The sequence below is a fragment of the Armigeres subalbatus genome, chromosome 1, assembly GCF_024139115.2.
Source record: "Armigeres subalbatus isolate Guangzhou_Male chromosome 1, GZ_Asu_2, whole genome shotgun sequence".
Classification (NCBI taxonomy): domain Eukaryota; kingdom Metazoa; phylum Arthropoda; class Insecta; order Diptera; family Culicidae; genus Armigeres; species Armigeres subalbatus.
This window is the reverse complement of record NC_085139.1, coordinates 304078130-304104220: the sequence shown is the minus strand read 5'-3', so window position 1 is coordinate 304104220 and position 26091 is coordinate 304078130. Positions and strand designations below refer to the sequence as shown.

The 26091-nt window shown below is 44.0% G+C and overlaps 3 protein-coding genes and 1 long non-coding RNA gene across 4 annotated transcripts in view; 1 reads left to right on the top strand and 3 right to left on the bottom strand.

Moving 5' to 3' along the window:
- The window catches only part of LOC134207859 (alpha-protein kinase 1-like), a 239878-nt gene that overhangs the window by 89074 nt on the left and 124713 nt on the right, over positions 1 to 26091 (bottom strand). The window lies entirely within an intron of this gene.
- Positions 11504 to 16965, bottom strand: LOC134217078 (uncharacterized). Its single transcript, XR_009980906.1, has 3 exons — positions 16636 to 16965; positions 16087 to 16578; positions 11504 to 11559 (listed from the first exon to the last, which is right to left on the bottom strand). It is a non-coding gene; the product is annotated as an uncharacterized LOC134217078 (long non-coding RNA).
- Positions 24514 to 25138, bottom strand: LOC134207855 (histone H2B-like). Its single transcript, XM_062683806.1, has one exon. The coding sequence runs from the start codon at positions 25032 to 25034 to the stop codon at positions 24660 to 24662; it is 375 nt and encodes a 124-aa protein (XP_062539790.1). The 5' UTR covers positions 25035 to 25138; the 3' UTR covers positions 24514 to 24659.
- LOC134207857 (histone H2A-like) lies at positions 25282 to 25781 on the top strand. Its single transcript, XM_062683808.1, has one exon. It carries the CDS (start codon positions 25354 to 25356, stop codon positions 25729 to 25731), a length of 378 nt encoding a protein of 125 aa, XP_062539792.1. The 5' UTR covers positions 25282 to 25353; the 3' UTR covers positions 25732 to 25781.

The window sequence follows — 26091 nt, the reverse complement described above, 5'->3', positions numbered from 1 at the left end:
CACCTTTGCAAATGTTCGGCCGACAATGTCCATGTCATCCGCGAAGCAAATAAATTGACTGGATCTGTTGAAAATCGTACCCCGGATGTTACACCCGGCTCTCCGCGTGACACCTTCTAGCACAATGTTGAACAACAGGCACGAAAGTCCATCACCTTGTCTTAGTCCCCGGCGCGATTCGAACGAACTGGAGTGTTCGCCCGAAATCTTCACACAGTTTTGCACACCATCCATCGTTGCTTTGATCAGTCTGGTAAGCTTCCCAGGGAAGCTGTTCTCGTCCATAATTTTCCATAGCTCTACGCGGTCTATACTGTCGTATGCCGCCTTGAAATCAACGAACAGATGGTGCGTTGGGACCTGGTATTCACGGCATTTTTGAAGGATTTGCCGTACAGTAAAGATCTGGTCCGTTGTCGAGCGAGCGTCAACGAAGCCGGCTTGATAACTTCCCACGAACTCGTTCACTAATGGTGACAGACGACGGAAGATGATCTGGGATATCACTTTGTAGGCGGCATTAAGGATGGTGATCGCTCGAAAGTTCTCACACTCCAGTTTGTCGCCTTTCTTGTAGATGGGGCATATAACCCCTTCCTTCCACTCCTCCGGTAGCTGTTCGGTTTCCCAGATTCTGACTATCAGTTTGTGCAGGCAAGTGGCCAGCTTTTCCGGTCCCATCTTGATGAGCTCAGCTCCGATACCATCCTTACCAGCTGCTTTATTGGTCTTTAGCTGTTGAATGGCATCCTTAACTTCCCTCAAGGTGGGGGCTGGTTGGCTTCCATCGTCCGCTGAACTGACGTAGTCATCTCCTCCGCTGCCTTGACTTTCACTGCCTGTACTCTCAGCGCCATTCAGATGTTGCTCGTAGTGCTGCTTCCACCTTTCGATCACCACACGTTCGTCCGTCAAGATGCTCCCATCCTTATCCCGGCACATTTCGGCTCGCGGCACGAAGCCTTTGCGGGATGCGTTGAGCTTCTGATAGAACTTGCGTGTATCTTGAGAACGGCACAGCTGTTCCATCTCCTCGCACTCCTCTTCTTCCAGGCGGCGTCTCTTCTCCTGAAAAAGGCCTGTCTTCGCTTCCGTCTATAACGTTCCACGTTCTGCCGGGTACCTTGCTGCAGCGCGACCGCCCCGCTGCGTCCTTCTCCTCCAGAATCTGTCTGCACTCTTCGTCGAACCAATCGTTCCGTCGACTTCGACCCATATACCCGAGGTTGTTCTCCGCTGCGTCGTTAATGGCTGCTTTAACTGTACTCCAGCAGTCCTCAAGAGGGCCCCATCGAGCTCACCCTCTTCCGGCAACGCTGCCTCGAGATGCTGCGCGTATGCAGTGGCGACATCAGGTTGCTTCAGTCGCTCTAGGTCGTACCGCGGCGGTCGTCGGTACCGAACATTGTTGATGACGGATAGTTTTGGGCGCAGTTTAACCATCACCAGATAGTGGTCAGAGTCGATGTTAGCGCCACGATATGTCCTGACGTCGATAATGTCGGAGAAGTGCCGTCCATCAATCAGAACGTGGTCGATTTGTGATTCTGTCTGCAGTGGTGATCTCCAGGTGTACCGATACGGGAGGCTGTGTTGGAAGTAGGTGCTACGAATGGCCATATTCTTGGAGGCGGCGAAATCAATTAGTCGTAGGCCGTTTTTGTTCGTCAGCCGGTGAGCGCTGAACTTTCCAATAGTCGGTCTAAACTCCTCCTCTTGGCCAACCTGAGCGTTCAAATCTCCTATGATGATTTTGACGTCGTGGCTTGGGCAGCTGTCGTACTCACGTTCCAGCTGCGCGTAGAATGCGTCCTTATCATCATCAGTGCTTCCGGAGTGTGGGCTATGGACGTTGATTATGCTGAAGTTGAAGAACCGGCCTTTGATCCTCAACCTGCACATTCTTTCATTGATCGGCCACCATCCGATCACGCGTCTTTGCATATCGCCCATCACTATGAAAGCTGTTCCCAGCTCGTGTGTTGCCGCAGCTCTGGTAGATGGTATGATTACCTCTAAACGTTCGCACCATAGATCCCTTCCAACAAACCTCCTACAGCGCTACGATGCCGAATCCACGGTCCTTGAGCACATCGGCGAGTATGCGTGTGCTCCCGATGAAGTTGAGAGATTTGCAGTTCCACGAACCGAGTTTCCAATCGCTAGTTCCTTTTCGTCGCAGTGGTCTTCGCCGATGGTTCCGGTCCGTACTCTTTTTTTGGTTGTTCGTTGCGTATGTAAAGGCTGGCTTGCATGGCCTGACACCAAGCCCCTTATATTTCCGGAGGACCATTCCTCCTTATTTCCGGTGGACCATGGTGCACAGTTTCACTTAGAGTCCCTCGCTGGCACTCGGACGATGATCAGCCCCTAACATGGAGAACAGACGCTGTTGTGAGCCGATCCTGACATGGAGAACAGACGCTTAATAAGATTTGCACCTCCGGAGAGGAGCAAACCCCCTTCCCTGTCAGCATACGACCATAGTTCCCACCGGGGTTGGTAACCCGATCTTCCCTAATGTTGCTCGTATCCCGGCCAACGCCACGAGGAGGTAGGGATAGGAGTTGCTGGGAAAGAGGCTAAGGACCGCGAGATGGGGTCTATTTTATTCCTTCAGGTACGCGAAGTACCAATGGTATGCTTTACCCAGCATTTGCAGTGCCGCGGTGCTTCCAATGGCGTATCAAATATCTCTCCAACGATCTTCAAGATGAGCTGCGCCTAGCTTCTTTCCTGTTGGAAGTACTTACACTTCCAGTTGCTGCGCGTAGTCTTGGGCTAGTCTACCGTCTTGTAGCCGCCCAATGTTCAGCCGCGGCGGGCGACTCCGACGCGTGTTGTACACCGTCGAGAGTTTTAAGCGCAGACATACATATGATTAACATCTATGTTAGTATTCCCGGGAAATTTCATTGGTGGCCGGTATGTTTGAAACTTTACATTAAAATTATACAACAGTAGCCGTTCGATAACTGCAACGCATTCTAGACGTCAAACGGTTGTCAATCGACGTTAGATGAAATAAAAGTGCATCAAAATATGCAGCACAATGCAGCTGTCATTGAGTCTGACATCAGTTTGAAGTTTAGCGGTCCGATAACTGCAAAGCTGTTGCAACTATCGAATTGCAGTTAACCCTTTCCTTCTCATGGTAGCTGTAGTAGAGCTCCATCAAATTTTGCACCTTCCAACATTCATCGAATTATTTCAATAACAAAGAGCAGTATTTGGCACAACTTTATGGTTTCATTAGACCAGGGTTCTTATATCAGGGTTCACTCACTTCGACAGTAGATGCTATTCTACATGGGGGTGAAAAATTTATTTTCAGTGCAAACATAGACAAACTCGGTGGCTGCCCCATATATGGCTGAATCATGAAATTGGCATACTGGTACACATGTTTGTATTCACCTAGCATTAGACTGCAAATATAATCAATTTAGAGAAAAATAGTAAAACTATTGAAAACCATCAAGTAACTATTGATTTACAATCAAAAACTTTTTTTTTTCATTTTTCACTTAATTTTCCAATTTAAGCTATGCCAAATAACTTTTGTTCTATCATTTTTTCCATAGATGATTCCTTCCTATTGAAATCTTTGAAAAAAAGTCGTGGGAAAGAGAGGGTAAAAAGTATTGCAGTTAAATGACTTGCAGTTATCGAACGTCTACTGAATATGTATCAAATGAAATTCCTAATTACAAACTTAAAGCCACACTTTGCCCACTGTGTAGGTAAAAATTCTCAATACGTTTATGCTGAGACGAGACCTGCAAAGACGTTGCTTCTTTTCTTTTATTTTGACACTTGTTCTTTTTTTCATCACTGTTGACCATCGAGTTTCAACTGTTTCCTTAACTGTTTCACCTAAGCCCCGGGTGAACTCTTCTGAGCGCAATAAAAGTGTATCCAATTCACGAATTAGTAAATTCATTTCCATGAGGATTTACTCGTAATCATAATACTTGATAAAGTGAAAAAGTCTTCGTAAATCAAAAATCATGCGGAATATTTTATTTGGGATACCAATACTTTCACACAAAAAAACTGCTGGCTGCACCTGACAGTTCGTGACAGCAGTTGACTGGCAGCAACTGAAGTTACATTTTTTCCTCTTATTTGCAAGTCCCGCCCCAGCGTTTATGTATATTAATAAAAACCAGATTAGAATAGCGTAAACCGTCGTGATCTAATGTACCCCGCTTTGTTATCGCTGATGTGAATTTCCGAAATTATCGATATTATAACAAGTATAATAAATCTCTGTATGGCATTGTGGTGCACCAGTGATTAGTGTCTTGAATCGATTTAGTTTCTGCGATACTTGATTCGAGTTTCTTGGAAAGTATTGTTCACAATTAAGTCCACTGCAAGAAGAGTGTTAAGTGCTAGACAAACAACATGGGGCTCCGGGCCTTCTATCAAAAGTTCTTTTTTGGAGCAACCATATAGCCTTTCGGCACATTTTTTTGTACGAGAAAGGCAAAAAGAAAAGAAAATAAAGAAGGAAATCGGAATATTTTTTATCAATTGTAATTTATAATTTTTCATGTCCCTTTGAAATTTAATTTGAGCCGAAGTAACAATCCTTTCCCCGCTTCCCTTTCCCATAGTAAAAATACGAGCACGGCATCCATCACGCAAGTCAAGGTCGCCCTTATTTACCGCCACCATCAGCCTGTACCAGAGGTTAATATTGTTTAAGTGAAGAAGATGATGCCATCAATCAAGTCACGACTATAGTTTTGCGAACACGCAAACCCCCCAAGCAGCCAGCAGTGCAAGTGCCTGGGATCGACCAAACAATTTACGCGCGCGTCTCATAACAGATTCGCACAAACACATACCGCACACACAACGAAGTCTAACTACTTTTGTGACAGGTTCTCGACCCCGCTATCGTATAGCTTCGCTTATCACTTCGACAATGCATACAGCGCTGTGACGTGAGAAAGGCCTACTTTGTCGTGCGTTTGCTATCGTGTGGCTTCTAATTCCGACCCGATGCATCGCTCTGTCATAAATATTTACCCACGTCACGTTTATTGAAACTGATTGGGACCCTTTTTCACTTTTGACAATTGGTTGACTTTTAAACACAGATTACGTCTAAATTTGGCCGAGAGGCATTTCTTCAAATGTTGAATCGTGTTCCCAGATGGTTGATACCAATTTCTTCTACGATTCAATCGTTACCATTTCGTAGTGCTCCTTAGTGCACCTAAACTCCTGTCCTGTGGTTAAGGCACACAACTGCACAGAAAAAGCCACGTGATATCTGAATCACTTTCCGTCGATCGTCCGCATGCTGTGCCACAAAACTTCCTCAATTGTCTGTGTTGCTACCAAGATGAATACACCACTAGGTGTTCCAATCTGCCAAATTCACTATTCACTTACTTACTTACTTATGGATCCTGTACACCTCCGGTGGTGCAAAGGGCCGACTTGAAAGATCTCCATCCTGAGCGATGCCCGGCTATCGCTTTAACCTGTTGCCAGGTTAGATTTCGGTCGACTTCTTTTATTTCTTTATTGAGGCTTCTCCGCCATGAGCCTCTGGGTCTGCCTCTGCTGCGATGTCCCGCTGGGTTCCAGTCTAATGCTTGCTTACAGATTTCGTTTCCGCCCACGATTCAGCCATCTTGGATTTTAGTATGGGAGAGCCAGCCGGTTTGTTTTCATTTTGCACTGAAAATGAACTTTTCACCCCCGCCGTCTTCTCTTCCACAAACTTGGCAGGTTGGAGCACCTACTACTGTATTCATCTTGGTTGCTACCGTACCGACGACGCGACGGTCGACCCGGTTCCCGTCGTGAACGCGACAGCCCCCAACTAAAATTCCTCAGTGCTTGGGGCCAATAGTCGTGAGTCTGCTTGGCACCGCATAGCTGCAAAGATTCCATCGCATCGCACCGTTTGTTGTGGTTGGTTGGTTGGTTGGTTGGGGTGATATAGAAATTGACGAACCGCAAATTGATTGAACCCCGAAAACCTTCCTTGAGTAGGCTTTCTTTAGTTGTGGAGTAGTGAGCCCGCTCGAGCGAGGTGCCCTACAATTTAGAGGCTAATTTGAATGGAATTATGGTAATCGATTACTGATCGAACAGTAGTAATTTATTGTTTATTGATTTCGGAATTGTTGAGGGTTGTCCAACAACGTGTCAAACAGAAAGATTGAAACTAGGGCGCCACTGATGCATGGTTTGATGATGTAAATCGTGGAATTGTTATAAATAGAGACAGACCTTTTCCATGAAACCTAATCCCCATTATTGATACCTTTTTATCTTCCGAAAGGCTACATAAGATAAGATCACAACGATATGAATCATTTTTATGAAACCCCCAAAGGGCCGAAAGTTGTATGAAGCTGCCCCCGTTTGGTAATAGAGGCTTACGAATGTAATTGATCGAAAATCGGTCAATCACTATTTGATTTGGATTGGATTTGGATTGGATTTGGATTGGTTTTGGATTGGATTGGATTTGGATTGGATTTGGATTGGATTTGGATTGGATTTGGATTGGATTTGGATTGGATTTGGATTGGATTTGGATTGGATTTGGATTGGATTTGGATTGGATTTGAATTTGATTGGATTTGGATTGGATTGGATTTAGAATGGATTTGGATTGGATTTGAATTGGACTTTGATTGGATTTGATTTGGTTTGGATTTGTATTAGATTTGGATTGGATTTGGATTGGATTTTGATTGGATTGGATTTGGATTGGATTTGTTTTGGATTTGGATTGGATTCGGATAGGATTTGGATGAGATCTGGATTGGATTTGGATTGGATTTGGATTGGATTTGGTTTGGATTTGTATTGGATTTGGATTGGACTTGGATTGGATTTGGATTGGATTTCGATTGAATTTGGATTGGATTTTGAATGGATTTCGATAGGATTTTGATTGGATTTGGGTTGGATTGGATTTGGAATGGATTTTGATAAAATTTGGATTGGATTAGGATTTCATTTGGTTTTTCTAACAATGGCTAATCATCAAGTGTGTTTTGTTTCCAAATTGTCGTTACTCTGGTTGGGATTCGGTGCATCAAACAAGATATAAACCAACAAATGCTCGACACTCCGCGGAAGCATCACTTTGTTTTCGCGCATCGGACATCAACCAAACTTAAATCTCGCACATGCTTATACAATCCGTAAATTCAGTGGGACCTAAGCCGCAGCCGCCACCGAAATCGTCGCGTCGCCAACGACAATGGAATGAGTGGTTAGTACCTTCAGCTGCAGAGACTACGACGCTGATGATGATGATGATGATGGTGCTGTTTAGCACCCATTTATTCGGCATTTTTCACTTTCGGCTCATAACTTTTATAATCTCTCGCATAAACGGTTGACGACTGAATGCCTTGTTGTGTCTGTTTGCACCGGTGCATCGTTCCAGAACGAGTCCGATTAGCGGTTTCGAGATCCACTTGGATGTAGGCGCCATCACGTCATGCTTTTGCAATTGAAGTTATAATTAACACTTTTTTCTTCTACAATCAATTTTTTTGTAACGAGTTCTTTCATTTGAAATTTTGATCATAATTCCGAAATGCAATGGCCAATCTAACAGGTTTCCAATAATTTAAATGGGTCTCATCGAATGCAATTTGTTGCGAGTTTCGAAGCCATTTTTACAATTTTTGTATTTGTACGATCATGATTACTCTCACCCTCAGGAAAATTGTTATTACCTGTAATACTATATTTTTTTTTCTTCTTTATTAAAGAGGCTTTCAGCTCTTGGCTGGTTGGCTTTAAAGTCTCCTTCAATAATTTACCTCTAGGACATGCTAATGTGTGTAATGAGAAGTTGTATCAGTGCGAAAGACACAAGTTTGTATTGGAGTGTATTTTCAGCGCGCACGCTCCTGTGGCTCTGGAGTGCATTTTTTTGACAGTTTGCCATGACATTTAGAAAATCCAAATATTCTTCTATTAGTTGAACGCACTTAGTTGAGACTATAAAATCATTTAGATGGAGTAAAATCAAAGAGCAGAATTTTTTGCCTTGAGTGTAAGACAACACTGCACCCAACCAGAGATTGCAACATTTTATTGCAATCTCGCATTAGTTTCGCATACAGTTCGCCATAATTTGCGACATATGCGCAGATTGTATTAAGTAAACGGCAGGCCCTTGCATTAGGTCTCAGGTCACGAGAAAATAAGAACAGGTTACGTGTTAGTGTCTACATTTAATCTAATTTTACACTCCACCATCGAGCAGTGAAATGCTGTATACATACTTCGACAACCTTAGTAACCAAACAAAAAAAAATCGGTCAAAGACGAGAATTGAACCCGGACCCTCCACACTTAGCACATCTAGACTGACGCGATAACCATCTGGACTATTTACCAGATGAGGAACGTTGCGACCAAAGGCAAACATAATCCACGTTTCATGCTATGGGGATGTGATAAGTGGAAGGGTAACAGGGATGGCAATAAGTGGAATAAGTGGAGTGGAATATGCACCATGCATATTTGTGTCCTTTTCCGTTATCAAGCTAAATGGAATCGGGAAGATTGTGTGGGTTAAAGTTATATTGCTGTACACGATTCATATACGTGTTCTAGGAGGAGAAAAAAAGAATGTCACACATAATTGTTTTGGGTGTACAGAATATATTTTAAAGTTCTAAAATAACGGGTTTGGGGTCATATGGCTACCTCTTCTGCCTTATACGCAGGAGGTCGTGGGTTCAATCCCAGGAACGTTCCTTTCCTCCTACTTTGTATCTTTTCATATAACTCTCATGTTCTAGCAATCGCTAAAACTGGAAATGGGCTTTCATACCGTTTCCATCTTCTAACCTTATGCCTACAACTTGATTAGTTCTAGCAGGTAGCTGTTAGAATTCGGAACGAGCAAAACAGCTCGTTTCGGCATCCAATTTGAATATACACCACCCTTTCATTACTATCACATTGGCAACCCTTCAACTAAGACGAACCTCTGCCATAAAACCAAACCCCCAGATTCCAATAAAATTCCGCAGGAACTACGTGGCAAGTGCATAGCTGTTCTCGGCTTGCAGTGGGCGAGTGACTGCATCATCCATTCCTTCCCATCCCTGATGACCGTGAGGACTTGGTCAGCGCCATTATCGACCATCCAAAGTACTAGAGCTCTCGGACTGTGCACATTGAGGTTGGAGAGTAAATCCCATGCTTCCATCCATTGGTTCCCTTGCAATTGCGATTGTTCTGGTCGATCACAAAGTAGTTACTACGAAATGCACGGTCATCATGCTCATGCTCAATATATTTGAAAGTTCTAAAATAATGAAGGTACATGCTCTGGAGTATTCTGAGAAACTTTAATATGATACAAGATGGAGGCTGGCAGCCATTACCGCTTGCGGAAAAATGGATGGCGAATCTGCACCTGCGAAAGCACAAATTGGTTTTGGGAGATTTGATAGCAACTATCAGTACAGAATTGAGACCCATGTGAGCGCAAGCAGTGCGACTCATTTAAAGAAACTGTAGAGGTGTTCGGCCGTATGGCAAACTATTTTTATTCACACGTACATGCTCACATTCACACATATCGCTCAGATAGATGAAAATAAATTTTTGAATTTGGTAAAAGCTTCTTGGTTGTCGATTAATCGTGACCTAGCAGGACGGCAGGGCTTGATCACATCGAAAAGTGGCCACTTCCCTGAAAAACCATTACAGGATCGTAGTGTGCCGCGTGCAAGTAATGTCGTTTAAATTTTTGCTTCCGTGATTTTTTCCGCTGTTCGAACCAATCGGTGGTTTTTAAGTAGTTTTGATTGGTGGCAAGCCTAGCTATTGCCGGGATTGTTAGTTCCGAAAATGACTTCTTGCGTGATTTTCGATCCGATCAAAAGATTCGAGTTTTGTACGGTTTTTAACATCAGTTTCGACTCGGAAGGGACGCAGGTAGCATTAGTTCGGCTATCTGTAGCGGACGCCTCCAAGGTAGTCAAGTTAGGGAGCGTCAAGGTGGGATGGTCGGTGTGCCCTGTGAGCATATACAAGCAACTCGAAGTTTGCTTCAAGTGCCTGGAACCGGGGCACAAGCAATGGGACTGCAAAGGCCCTGACAGAAGCAAGCTCTGCCGACGCGGCGGATTAGAGGGACATAAGGCACAATGCTGCACGAACCCTCCCAATTGGGTCAATTGGTCGACTGGTCTAAAATGGCGGCGATATGGACAACGGGGAAATACCTAGTCCAAGAGTTGGTGTCTTCGACACACGAGGGCTTCGTCATTGCCAAAATCAACGGGGTCTTCTTCTGCAGTTGCTATGCGCCTCCTCGATGGTTGATCGAGCAGTTCGGTCGAATGCTAGATTGTTTGACGGCTAACTTGATGGGGCGTAGGCCGGTGGTGATAGCGGGGGACTTCAACGCTTGGGCCGTGGAATGGGGAAGCCGATCCACGAATCAACGGGGGCAGATCCTGCTGGAATCACTCGCCATGTTGGATGTGGACTTGGCTAATGTCGGTACCAAAAGTACCTACAGCTGGAACGGGGCCGAGTCGATTATCGACGTTACGTTCTAGAGCCCTGGCCAAACGAGTAGTTCGAACTGGAGGGTAGATGATGGCTACACTCACAGCGACCACCTGGCGGTTCGCTACAGTATCGACTATACGACCAGCATTCAGCGGACGGAAGAAGGGGCGAGGCCTAGCCCTCGTATGTGGACGACATCATACTTCGACGACGAGGTGTTTAAGGAAGCGCTCCGCCGCGAGCACAATACTCTCGGTCTGAGCGTCGAGCAGCTGGTAACAGTACTCTCGCGTGCATGCGATGCCACCATGCCTAGGAAAGTCCACCCTAGGAATGGGAGGCCACCGGCTTACTGGTGGACTCAAGCAATTGCGAACCTGCGCCGCGCCTGCCTACGGACAAGGAGGCGGATGCAGCAAGCACTCACAGAAGAGGAGCATGTTGAACGACGGGTGGCGTTCGTGGCTGCTAGAGCCGCTCTGAAGACTGAGATTAGATCAAGCAAAAAAGCCTGCTTCGAGGGCCTGTGTCAAAGTGCCAACGCGAATCCATGGGGTGACGCCTATAGCAGAGCTTAAAATATTCATCTTCATGAAGCAACTTCGGTCCGAATTTTGACAAACATCGCATGAATATTCAAAACATAGAATGACATAGTCAGACGACTACTCCACGAACTCATTCATTCGACTGTCACTGAGTGTGTTTACTATGTACAGAAAAAACATAATTAGCATTGTTTATGTTGATGTTTACCGTTAAAAGTAGATCACGGATAAAAATCGGATTCAGTCCTGTGTGATAAATCATTTTACTCATTTGAAACGTGTTCAGATTTCAGATAATTTATCAATTTGTAAAATGTGCATAAATATTCAATGACTAATATTATTGCGAGCTTCCGGTAGCGGTAGAGCAGAACTTTCCAAAACGGATCAAAAAAGCAACAAACTGAAAGGCTAAAGCACCAATGAATAGAACATCATCACAAATCTAGGTTTTATACATATATTTAGGGTGGCGTACCTTTTTTTTTTTTTTTTTTACTAATTTTATTTGCTAATTATCTAATACATGCATTCATCTCTTAGACTAGGTGTTCCGTGTTTTCTTAACACTATCATCCTTATTTGCTATGTTACGCTTTAAGTTATTATTAATACATTTCAATTGCCTCTGGCAGTTAGAATTTTTCCTCTGGTTGAATTGAACCATGTAGGAATTACAATGTTTTCAACTTAAACTAAACTTAACCTATTTTATACTAAGGGTACAAGGAGTTAATCGTTGCAATAGAAGATTGCAGCGATTTTTGTCTAAAATTGGAAATTATTTTGTTGGACATTTGTTGCAATGTCTCAATATTAGAAATTCTATGAAGTTCATTGGTACTATACCACGGAGGCAACTTCAGAATCATTTTCAAAATTTTATTTTGAATCCTCTGGAGTGCCTTCTTTCTGGTATTGCAGCAACTAGCCCATATTGGCACAGCATACAACATGGCAGGTCTAAAAATTTGTTTGTAAATCAAAAGTTTGTTCTTAAGACAAAGTTTTGATTTTCTGTTATAAGTGGATATAGGCACTTAACATATTTGTTACATTTGGCTTGGATGCCTTCAATGTGCTTTTTAAAAGTTAATTTTGATCTAGAAGAAGTCCTAAATATTTAGCTTCGATAGACCAATTAATTGCAACCTCATATATAGTGACAATATGCCTGCTAGAAAGCTTCAAATAAGAAGCTCTCGGCTTATGTGGGAAAATTTGGAATTTTGGGAGCATTCGGGGAAATTTTCCATTTTTGCAAGTAAGTGGAGAAAATATCCAAACTTTTTTGCAATCTACTACAAATGACATGAAGGCTTCGACCTTTGGCTGAGAGGACCGTGTCATCTGCAAACAAAGATTTTAGACACTCTGGTGGTAAATCAGGTAAATCAGAAGTCAAAATGTTATACAATATGGGCCCCAATATGCTGCCTTGGGGAACACCAGCTCTTACAGGTGATCTATCAGGATTTAAAACTCTGATAGTTTACCTGCAGCGAGCGATCTGATAAATAATTTTGGATCAGTTTAATGATGTACAGAGGAAAATTAAAATTCATCAATTTTACAATCAAACCTTCATGCCAAACACTGTCAAATGCTTTCTCTATATCAAGAAGAGCAACTCCAGTCGAATATCCTTCAGATTTGTTGAGCCGAATTAAGTTCGTAACTCTTAATAACTGATGAGTGGTTGAATGCCCATGGCGAAAACCAAATTGCTCATCAGCAAAAATAGAATTGTCATTAATATGAACCATCATTCTATTTAAAATAATCTTTTCAAACAGTTTGCTTATTGAAGAAAGCAAACTAATTGAGCGGTAACTAGAAGCCTCAGCTGGATTTTGTCCGGCTTCAAAATTGGAACAACTTTGGCGTTTTTCCATTTATCTGGAAAGTATGGCAATTGAAAACATTTGTTAAATAAATTATCCAAAAAGGATAAAGAGCTCTCATGAAGTTTTTGATAGGTACGTAGAAAATACCTTCATCGCCTGGGGCTTTCATGTTTTTAAATTTTCTAGTAATAGATCTAACTTCATCCAAATTGGTTCCCAACGAAGGGTCAAAAACATTCTCTTGATTGAGAATGTCTTCGAAGCTTCGTGTAACCTGATCCTCAATTGGACTAGTGCGACCTAGACTAAAATTATGGGCACTCTCGAACTGCTGAGCAAGTTTTTGAGCCTTTTCGCCATTTGTTAATAAAATTTTATTTCCCTCTTTAAGCGCTGGAATTGGCTTTTGAGGTTTTTAAGAAATTTGTTAATTTCCAAAAGGGTTTCGAACTGGGATCCAACTTCGAGACATTATTCTCAAAGTTGGTATTTCTCAGAATAGCGAAACGTTTTTAATTTCATTTGCAATTCTCGCCAAATAACTTTCAACGCGGGATCGCGAGTTCTTTAGTATTGCCTTCTTCTCACATTTTAAGACGGATCAGTAGCTGAAGATCGTCGTCAATAATAATGGAGTTGAATTTAACTTCACATTTCGGAATTGCAATGCCTCTGGCTTCGACAATTAAATTTGTCAAAGATACGAGAGCATTATCAATATCACTTTTGGTATCGAGAGGAATATCAACATCAAAATTCCTATCGATATACGTTTTATAAATCCCAATCAGCTCTATGATAATTAAAAGTAGAGCTGATTGGATTATAAATGGCTTCTTGTGAGATTTCAAATGTCACAGGAAGGTGATCAGAGTCAAAGTCAGCATGAGTTACCAATTGGCCACACAGCTGACTTGAATCCGTTAAAACTAAATCAATTGTAGAAGGATTTCGACTGGAAGAAAAACAAGTTGGTCCATTGGGATATTGAATAGTATAATATCCCGCAGAACAATCTTCAAATAAAATTTTACCATTGGAATTGCTTTGAGCATTATTCCATGAACGGTGTTTGGCATTGAAGTCACCAATTACGAAGAATTTTGATTTGTTGCGAGTCAGAATTTGAAGATCAGCTTTCAACAAATTCTTTTGCTGCCCATTGCATTGAAAAGGCAAGTAGGCTGCAATGAAGGAAAATTGTCCAAAATTTGTTTCAACATAAACTCACAAGGTTTCAAAACTTTGATTTCAAAAGAAGAATATAATTCGTTTTTGATACGTCTATTAATGACAACAATCGCAACCCCACCACAGGCGCTGCCAAGACGATCATTTCGATAAATATAGTAAATTGGATCTCTTTTAATGGAAAGTCCTGGTTTCAAATACGTTTCAGTTATAATGGCAATATGCATTATGAACTGAAAGGAAGTTGAATAATTCATCTTCCTTACCCTTTAGAGAGCGGGCATTCCAATTTAGAACTTTCACACAATTATTTGGATCCATTGAAACGGAGTCCGATAACAATTTTTTGTGTGTACTTTATACCAACCTGAACAGCTTCAGGAATGGTATTTGCTTTGAACATTGCATCAATCATGTGATGCAATTGTTTAGTTAAAAATCAAAATCGGAAGCAGTCATGCTACCTGAATCGGCAACATGACCATTATTTTCCGTTGGGACATGGGTATAAACCTCATTTTGAGAAGAGAAATTTTGTCTACCAGCAGCGATGTTTGCATACGTAGGTACATTGGAAAAATTGGAATTTACTGAAGTGCTTGCTACCCGTTGACGAGCAGCAAAATTTGTTTGAGAATTGTGGTGGGTATGAATTGCTCGACCGGTAACCGGTTTCGAAATTTGAGCGTTTGAAAAATTTCTACCCGTCGAATCTGGGATCCGATTGGAATTTCCCGTCATCAATTTTGCACGGGAATTCAAAACTTTTTTGCGTGAAGGGCATTCCCAGAAATTGGATTTATGATTGCCCCCACAGTTTGCGCACTTAAATTTATTGGAATCTTCTTTCACAGGACATGCGTCCTTGGCGTGAGAGGTTCCACCACAAATCATGCATTTAGCATCCATGTGACAATGTTTGGTTCCATGACCCCACTTTTGGCACTTACGGCACTGGGTAGGGTTTTGGAAATTTCCCCCAGGCCTGCGGAAATGTTCCCATGTAACACGGACATGAGACATAATACAGGCCTTTTCCAAACTTTTCATATTATTTAGTTCACTTTTGTTAAAATGAACTAAATAAAATTCTTGAGAAATGCCCCTCTGGGAAGTACCAGAATGGGATTTCTTTTTCATCTTAATTACTTGGACTGGTGAAAATCCAAGTAATTGAGAAATTTCAATTTTAATCTCATCCAGTGATCTTTGAACAATCGCTCAGTTTTGTCGTCGTATGTGAAGAATTTATGGCGCTTCTCAGTTAAATAGTGAAGAAGACGTTTGCGATCGTCAAAGGATCCCGGCAAAACGCGGCAGTCACCCTTCCTAGCAATCTGAAATGAAACCTTGATCCCCTGAAGGTTACTCAAAATCTCATTCCGGAAGCCAGAAAACTCGGCAACAGATACCACAATTGGCGGAATCCTTTGCTTTTTCGCATGAATCGAATCACCTGGGCTAGAGGTAGATTCGATTTGCTCAATTCATCATTAATCAAATCGAACTGATTGCTCAGTTCGATTGGAAAGAATTATTTCCGATATTAGAGTTAGAAGGAATATCTGAATTCTCCAGCTTTCTTCTATTTTTCCGCGCTTGGGCAGGACGGTCTTGAAACCTTGTTTCTTTGAAGGAAGTGGAGAATTCAGAGACTCCCCTTCCTCTTGTTTTTGTTAATACTCATTGCTGAGCGTGGAGACGTGACCTTCTAAGAGGTTTTTTCCCAGAACGGTGTCCCTGCAGGATTACCACCGCTTGTCGGAATTTTACTTCCGCAAACGGGTCCAACGTAAAACGAAGGCACGGGTCCTTGCAAAGATCGTAACGGGATCAGTGGGTACAAATAGCGCTAAGAAGCACCGTTGAAATTAAAATAGCTTCGGGTAGTATTAAAAACTTCCTTCCGCAAAGAGAGAAAGAACCGCACAGCACGAAAGCACGATGCGGTCTCGAGGGTGGCGTACCAATATTCATCTCATGCTTCCTACCTCCTATTCATCCCTCTTCTCCTCACTCTCTGCCTTCTTCTTTCTCTATCTTCCTATCTCACAAAGCACATACTGTTTTACTCACGGTCTTCGGGGCGTCCCCCTGATCGATCCTCTCAGCGGAGTTCTCACCGCCGCAACTGCTTTGCTGCCGCATTCCACTGCCACCTCACGCCTGCTTCGAGAGTGCTCTGCTGGAGACCCCTCTGGCCGTCCAGTGCGACCAACTACTGGATGGGGTCCCTCCGAGTCACTGGATCTCCCCCGTCGTCGAAGAGGCTGCTCTCACCCGGCTGGGCTGTTTCTGGTCCCTTCCGACCACCTGCTCTTTGTTCCGGTACTTGCCGTCTACCCGTCCGGTAGGAATAATCTGACAGCTTAGACGAAATAATCCGACGGCCCTCTACCCGTCCGGTAGGAATGATTACATCGTGCAACCTGACCGTAGACTGGCTCGGCAAAAACACCCTATGAAAGCACGCACCGTATTAAAAGATCGACTGTTTTCCACTCAGGTGGACTTACCCAATGCTGGGGTGTTATTTGAAAATCTGGATACTGGCCGATGTCCTTCCAAAGATCGTTGTCCTTCTCCACTTTCACGTGGTCTGATTCCTCCCGCTTGTCCTGTTTTTTCGTCAGATTTTGGCGCTCCTGACGAGCCCGGAATATTGAGAGTCGGTTCCTTCTTTTTTCCTCGGTGGGAGCTCCGGTGTCTTCACCTCACGTTCAATTGCTGGCCAACGACGAAGGAACGTTGGATCGTGGGCACAGAAACGCGGCCACTGGAGAACAATCAATTGGCCACCATGTGGTCCCTCGCCCGTGTAGATGGAATTTCCCCGTACAATTTGTAGCCGCTCGATGATGGCGATGGGGCTACCACTCGCGAAGACGTGCCGGATGAAAAGTACCGTTTCTTTTACTCCAATGTCGTGTTTGCTAATGGTGTGCGTGTGAACTGACTCATCTGTCAAGTTGCCGCGGCGCTTCGCGAATGGGCTTTTTCGTTTTCAGCAGGGGTGGATTATTTTGATTCACTTTCAAAGTGGCGGTTGGTGCGTTATGCGGGTACGTAAGGCGGCAATAGCGTTTTGTTTGATTGCGTATTTCGAATATTTGTGACTTTTGCCGAGTAACAAAAAACTTACTATCTTAAACGTAACAATATTCAACTGAATATTGACTGTCCAGAGCCGACTATGAATGTGTCGGAAGTGAACTGACAAATGAAGGAAAATTGACTTCACCAGAATTTTCGATTATTTTACACTCTGCCTATATGGTCGTAATGGCCAAGACACGTGGGGCGATGGCCCCTACAGAGCGGTCTCCAGAGATGCTGGAGAGAATCATCGCGGGGCTCTTCCCACGTCACGACTCAAGTCCCTGGCCTCCCTTTGTCGAGGGAAGAGTAACTGTGGCGGAACTTGCGGGGATTGCATAGTCCCTTAGTGTAGGTAAGGCGCCAGGACCGGATGATATTCCGAACCTGGCCATCAAAGCGGCCATTGCCGAGGCTCCCGAGATGTTCAGATCTGTCATGCAGAGATGCCTGGACGAGGGAGTCTTCCCTGAAGCATGGAAAAGGCAGAGCTTGGTCCTATTGCCAAAGGCGGGAAAACCACCTGGGGATCCGTCGGCATTTAGACCAATATGCCTGCTTGATACGGCGGGGAAGGTGCTCGAGAAGATCATCCTCAACAGGTTGTTGATACGCACCGAGGTTGCGGATGGTCCATCGAGTAACCAGTTTGGCTTCCGAAAGGGTAAGTCGACCGTAGACGCTATCTTGTCGGTTACCAAATCCGCGGAGATAGCTATCCAGCGTAAGAGGAGGGGAGTTCGCTATTGTGCAGTAGTGACTCTCGACGTGAGGAATGCATTCAATAGTGCCAGTTGGGCAGCTATTGCAGATGCGCTCCTGCGTCTTGGAATTCCCGAGTACCTGTACAAGATTCTCGGAAGCTACTTCCAGAATCGAGTACTGGTATACGACACGGAGGCGGGTCGGAAGTGCGTTGACATAACCTCAGAGGTTTCGCAAGGTTCCAAACTGGGTCCGGTGTTATGGAACGTCATGTACGACGGTGTCTTGAGGTTGAAGTTCCCGGTGGGCGTGGTAATCGTCGGCTTTGCTGACGATATTACGCTGGAGGTCTACGGCGAATCGATCGAAGAGGTGGAGTTGACTGCAGCCCACTCGATCGCAATTATGGAGGAGTGGATGAGTTCCATGAAGTTAGAACTGGCTCACCACAAGACGAAAGTCGGAGCAACAAGCGGTGATAAGGGCAGGCAACTGCACGGTCACCTCTGAACGCTCCATCAAACTCTTGGGGGTAATGATCGACGATAAGCTCACCTTTGGTAGCCACGTCAATTACGCCTGCAAGCGTGCCTCCACAGCCATAGTGGCATTGTCCCGGATGATGTCCAATAGCTCTGCGGTTTATGCCAGCAAGCGCAAGCTTCTGGCTAGCGTTGCTCTGTCCATACAGAGGTAGGGGGGCCAGCTTGTGGCACGGACCTGCGTATTAACTGCTACAGAACGAAGTTAGAAAGTAGGTATAGGCTCATGTGCCCAAGAGTTGCGAGCGCGTACCGTACCGTGTCGCACGATGCACTTTGCGTCATCACCGGTATGATGCCTATTGACATCGTATCGGTGAAGACATAGAGTGCTTCGAAATGCGCGGCACGAGAGGCATCCGTAGGACTGTCAGGTTGGCCTCAATGGTCAAATGGCAGCGTGCGTGGGACAGTTCCACTAAGGGTAGATGGACACATAGGTTGATACCGGAGATAGGTACGTGGGTCCCCAGTAAACCACATATCGTATAACTAACAGCAAATAAAGTCGCAATATCCTATATCAGTGCGAATGAATGTCGATGTGAATCGTAATAAAATCGAAACCACTTCAGTCCAAATGGCTTGTAGACGTTTCAAGCAGTTGTAAAGATATAAATTCTGTAGCTTATGTTGGACAAAAATTCATCTTACTTCAAGATGTGCAGTATAGTGCAGTAGTAGAGTACCCGCCTGCTAATCTAAAGATCACATGTTCGAGACTTGGTGCTGGTAAGATTTTTTTATTCTCTATATTTTAAAGTTTAATCGTAATAATGTTCTTCTGATGTCGGGAAAAATCGTAAAATAAAACTCGTATGTACCTATATGGCCTCCACTTTGGTACGCAGAGGCACCATGGGGAAATCACTTTCCACCTGACCCAGGTCCTTACAGGCCATGGTTGCTTCAGACAGTACCTACACCGGTTCGGACACTCGGGCGAGGCCGTGTGCAGGTTTAGAGGAAACGGCGGAACACGTGTTGTTCGTGTGCCTGCGTTTTCGCACAATGCGTGACCACATGCTTGCCACGTGTGGTCTGGAAACTACCCCGGACAACCTAGTCCAGAGGATGTGTAAAGATGAAGTTGGCTGGAACGCCGTTTTATCGGCTATCGTCCAAATCGTCTCGGAGCTACACAGAAGGTGGTGCGTGGTCTCGAGGAATGGCTAGTTCAGGCGCAAATAAGAGGTGGCCCAAAGGTTCGGAGTCGGCTTCATGGGTCATACCGGTGCCCTGTGGTCGAACTCGATCCTTTTATCGAACAAGTGGCCGCGCGAAGAACAACATGGTATCGTCGCTTTCGCGGCGTCGGTCGACCGGGCGGGTTTCCGAGCCCGAGGACGGAAAGGGGTCCTCGTCAAGGCTGGGGCAGGCGTAGGCACCGCGTCGGCAAGTCCCTCTGTGTGCTGGCGAATAGGGCCTAACGCAGAGAGGTCAATTTGTGGTGCACGCGGCATCATCATTCTTGATACCAGTCGTGCAGAGGGAAGCAGGCGCGAAGTCGACCCTTACCACCTTCCGAGGACATAGGGCGTGGTTAGGCCACCTGGAAAGCCGGCAACGCGCTGGCACGATACCATGGTGTTCTTCTAAAAGAGCGAGTTATGATGTTCGATGCTGCAAGGACACGCAGCCAACCTCGAGGGTGCGTTGTGCACTGACCCCCCTTTGAAGCATCACTCTCTGGTTGTACCGAAGGGTCTATGGGCTTGGCGGCAATGGAAACGGTTTTTTTTTACAAGGGAGAATGCATTTACACACTAACCCAGTACACGTGCATTGTAGTTGCCAAACTACCACACGGAAGTGTACTGGAGTGTCGGACTCGACCATACCGGTAATACCGACTAAACTCCCTTGGGCTCCACCATCGTTTCCCCAGGAACTACCTCGCAGTACTACTTCTGGGGGGACGGCAGTACTAAGCGTACTCGCTCATTATCGCTCACACAGGCACTCGTCCCACGCGAGACTGACTTGGGTGCTCGCACACCATTCACTCCATTTGAGTCTTACTTGGATGCTCTCCCGGGCGCTCCGCTGCCATGCCTCGAGGTGTCAATAGCGGTAACTGCCTGGGCCTACAGATATTACGCTACGACACTCCTGCCTCAGCACGAGCAGATCAATCACACCACTGCCGAAGCAGACCACACGCTACCCTGCCGAAGCAGGGACACTCCCCATGCACCACATGTGCACAACTGTAGGTGTGTGGGTACAACCCACTGCCACCCTGCCGCCGAAGCAGCTTCTCCAAAGACCATTCGCTCCATGTGACCCTTTTTCGGGTGCTCACTCTAACACTCCACTGCAATGCCTCGAGGTGTCGATAGCGGTATGTAGGGACGAATCAACGATACTACGCTACGACACTCCTACCTCAGCATGTGCAGTCCATACTCAGACTTCTGCTGCGCTTCGAGGTGACAATAGCGGCGACACGCTATGACACTCCTGCCTCAGCACAACCAGATCACTCACTCCCTGCCGAAGCAGACCACACGCTACCCTGCCGAAGCAGGGACACTCCCCATGCCAATTGGCACTCCCTGGGCTTGTGCTTTTGAAGCGGCACACAGTCGCTTTGATAGAGTCCGCTTACGGGCACTTGTGGTTTTGGGAGGGATTTTAGCAGAGCCCACTGCTAAATCCCACCACGCCCTAGGCAGTTCTCCCTGACTCGCAGACAGCTGGGGAGGGGTCGTCAAGCCCTTGGACATCATGCTGTCCCTGCTGTCCCTGCTGCCCCAATGGAAACGGTTTAGCGGGTCGGGGATGTAGTCCTGCCTCCCTCGTTTGCTGTTGGAGGTGGTCCCTAACCCCGCACTTCCTGGACAACCCAGGATGTCTGTTGAGCAGATTCCCCCTCCATTGCTTAGGAAGAAAAAAAACAAACACTCACACACACACATACACACAGACATCACCTCAATTCGTCGAGCTGAGTCGATCGGTATATAACCCTATGGGTCTCCGGGCGTTCTATAAAAAGTTTGTTTTTGGAGCGATCATATAGCCTTTACGTATACTTAGTATACGAGAAAGGCAAAAAGGTCCTGCACAATAGGTTTCTCCTCAGCTGGAGATTTAAGAGACAAGTCAGTTCTAAACGACCGAAATCCTCAATCCCTGAGCTGGCAAGTTACGAGTTACGAATTTAATTTGAATCAGCAAATCTGAAGGATATTCGACTGGAGTTGCTCTTCTTGATATAGAAAAAACATTTGACAGTGTTTGGCATGAAGGTTTGATTGTAAAATTGATGAATTTAAATTTTCCTCGGTACATTATTAAACTGATTCAAAATTATTTATCAGATCGCTCACTATCAGAATTCGAAATCTGATAGATTACCTCTAAGAGCTGGTGTTCCCCAAGGCAGCATACTAGGGCCCATATTGTATAACATTTTCACTTCTGACTTACCTGATTTACCACCAGGGTGTCAAAAATCTGTGTATACAGATGACACGGGCCTCTCAGCTAAAGGGCGAAGCCTTCGTGTCATTTGTAGTAGATTGCAACAAAGTTTGGATGTTTTCCCCACTTATTTGCAAAAATGAAAAATCTCCCCGAATGCTTTCAAAACTCAGTTTATAATTTTCCACATAAGCCGAGATGCTTATTTGAAACCATTTAGCAGACATATTGTCACTATGAATGGGGTTCCGATTAATTGATCTAGCAAAGCTAAATATTTAGGACGTCTCCTAGATCATAAATTATCTTTTGAAAGTCACATTGAAGGAATTCAAGCCAAATGTAACAATATATAACATATATTAAGTGTTTATATCCACTTATAAACAGAAAATCAAAACTTTGTCTTAAGAACTAACTTTTGGTTTACAAACAATTTTTTAGACCAGCCATGTTGTATGCTGTGCCAATATGGACTAGTTGCTGCAATACCAGAAAGAAGGCACTTCTTCAGAGGATTCAAAATTAAATTTTGAAAATGATTCTGAAGTTGCCTCCATGTTGTACCAATGAACTTCATAGAATTTCTAATTCTGAGACATTGCAATGAATGTCCAACAAAATAATTTCCAACTTTATCATAAAATCGTTGCAATCTTCTATTGCAACGATTAGCTCCTGTACCCTTAGTATAAATTAGGTTAAGTTTAGTTTGAGTTTAAAACATTGTAATTCCTACATGATTCAATTCAACCAGAGAAAAAATCCTAACTGCCAGAGGCATTTGAAATGTATTAATAATAGCTAAAAATGTACCATAGCAAATAAGGATGATAGTGTTTAGATAACACGGAACACCTAGTGTAAGAGAAGAATGCATGTATTACATTAAATTAGCAAATAAAATTAGTTAAAAAAAAAGAATGAATAAGGAATGGGGATAGAGAATAGTTTATATCACCACCCTATTTGATAGATTCTCATTAAAGCCTTTACAACGATAGATATGATAGAAAAACAGAAAAGGAAATCTTCTTAACACGCTCAGATAAATAAGACCTCAATATGCGATGGTGCGGAAAGCGTATTTATTTGCGCTATCCATTTTCTAATTCCTGTACATACCTCAAAACCCCGATCAGACTAATTGAGAAAGACATCCCTGTTTATGCATTCCAATAGTTTCATAACAAATAATACTCTACAATAAATATGCCATGCCTTTTGTTCATTCAATAAACTGTTCACTTCAAAGTTTACCGAAACTTTTTACACCTGTAATCAAACATCCGTATATTATCGGGCACAGCACCTCGAGAGCAGATCCGATTCGCGATGTTTATTTTAGCACTTTTCTCCACTTAAATAATCACTCATCCATCTCATTATGGCCATCGTCGATGCTACCCCGTGACTCCTCCATCCCAAACCGCTAAACGGAGCTTGTTCGGTCAGTATCGATGCGTTGGAAGCATTAACCCTCGTGCCGCCGCAGCCGGATCATAATTGACCACCCACTACGGCATGCCGCTTTAATTCGTTCCATTTGTTCATCACGTGGTTATGCAAACGATACACAGCCCAAAGTGTTGTGCTTGATGATGCGTTTTGCGGGCCCGGTTATTGGCCATAAACAAATGCGAACTTTTTGTTTGTTTGAGGAGCTTTTTATTGTGTCCATCGGAGAAGAAAAGGCCGATCGTATGCCAAAGTGGAGGCCAATGACATTTTTATTCGCAAGCAATGTGAATCCGGCGAGTTATTACTCCTTTTCAGTGGCTTAGGTGCAAAAGCAAGTGACATCTCCAAATTGTGAAGAAAAAAATTGCGCCGTATGTAATAAAAGAGAAATTATGGCTCAAATAAAATTTTGCATGTAGGTACACAATGAAAGGGTGCGGTTTCCAACGACAATCTCCATATAAAGTGGATTTGCAACAAGGAAGGGGTCAACGGTTGGATTTCAGTTTTAATCGAATGACATCACATGCTGAGTAATGCGTCAGTTACATGACGAAGAAAGGGGGATTGCTATTTACGCAACGATTATTTTACGAGTGTCCGTAAGAAGCGTTTTAAGTTTAATCGAACTTCTGTTGCCGTGATTGTTTATTGGAATTTTATATTTTTATACTATGTGGTATTTTAATGCTCAACTATAATATAAAAACACTAACAAGTATTGTTCCAATGGGATAGAGGAGCTGCCCCGATCTTTATCTCACGGAACATATATTTATTTATCTTATCGCGAAACAAAATAATACAGCACTAATTTTGTTCCTTTTTTTGTCAACATGCGTGCTCAATGCTTAAAAAAAATCACAAAAATAAGAAACAATTTAAATTACTTTCTATTGCTTTGTTTCTGATGGGATGAATATCGGAGCCATGAGATGAATTCTAGGAGCAGTTCTCCTATTTACATAAAAACTGTATCTACATCACTTTCAAAAGCTTAATTTAATCTTTGTTTGAAACGAATCAATATCACCCCGTGCTGGTTTTGGCTGAAGTTTGAATTACCCATTTCTAAATGTTAATACAAAAAGTCCTTGCGTCAAAATTTAGTTTGGTTTGTTGTAATGAACAATAAGGCACACACATCTACCAGACAATTGATTTATTATTACATGATCCTTATTTTAGACAACGAAAATATTGACACCACAACTATCGGCATTATCCAAATCAAACTCTTTCCATCTCAAAACTGTTCGGTGGCCCTGAAAAGGGCCGTTTGGTGTTGAAATGCTCTCGTCACTCATCTACTTGGAGCTGGTGTACTTGGTGACGGCCTTGGTACCCTCGGAGACGGCATGCTTGGCCAACTCACCTGGCAGCAGCAGCCGAACAGCGGTCTGAATTTCCCGCGACGTGATCGTCGAGCGTTTGTTGTAGTTCGCCAGGCGGGACGCTTCCGCACCGATCCGCTCGAAGATATCGTTGACGAAACTGTTCATGATGCTCATGGCCTTCGAGGACACTCCGGTGTCCGGGTGGACCTGCTTCAGGACCTTGTAGATGTAGATCGCGTAGCTTTCCTTACGGCGCAACTTGCGCTTCTTCTTGTCCCCTTGGACGACGCTCTTCGTGGCCTTGCCGGCTTTCTTGGCTGCTTTTCCGCTGGTTTTGGCCGGCATCTTCAGATGACACTTTTCTGCGATGGCAACGAGAGTAGTACGTAAATGATGAAAATTATCCTTCGTAGCTCTGTTAGCGCGAGAAACTGATATGACGGCTAAGGCCATGGCATGCTGCTTTATTACGCAGGAACAGTAATGTAAGCTCCTCCCCTTTGGTGTGTTTTGCATTTTTCGCAATTCGATCGACAGTCCTTCTAGTCGTTCTGTGCTGTGAAATTAGTGTACAATAAACCATCGGCAAGTCGGTTTAACAACAGTTTGCAGTTTGCATTTTTAGTAAATTGAATCGCGTTACTTGGAACCAAGTTCATTCGAAATGTCAAGCCGTGGTAGCAAAGGAGGAAAAGCCAAGAGTGCGACTAAGTCCCGTTCGAGTCGTGCCGGATTGCAGTTTCCCGTGGGTCGAATCCATCGTCTGCTGAGGAAAGGCAACTATGCCGAACGTGTAGGGGCCGGTGCTCCCGTTTATCTGGCCGCAGTGTTGGAATATCTGGCCGCTGAAGTTCTCGAGCTGGCGGGAAATGCCGCCCGCGATAACAAGAAGACCAGAATCATTCCAAGGCACTTGCAGTTGGCCATTCGGAACGACGAGGAGTTGAATAAGCTGCTTGCCGGAGTGACCATCGCTCAGGGTGGGGTTTTGCCGAATATCCAGGCGGTGTTGCTTCCCAAGAAGACCGAGAAGAAGGCCTAAACCATTTGCATCATCATCATGACCGATCGAACCAAACAAAAAAAAAAACGTCCTTTTCAGGGCGACGAATTTGATTTATTGAGAGTTTGTTTAGAAATTTTCTATTGAAATATTTAATATTTCAAAAATTATAATTTACAGAAAAAAAGAACAGAAATAAATAGAAAGTGTGGGAAAGTGTGGGAAAAAAATGAGGTGCCGGAATTTTAACAATTTTAATAAAATATTTGTAAGGCCCTTATCAAATTTTAGAAATTCTCCATGATTTGCATATTTTAAAAAAAAAATCTTTGTAATCCAATAGAATTCATGCTTAGTAAATAAAATTCTTTTTCAACAAGGCTCACAAACTGACAAAAA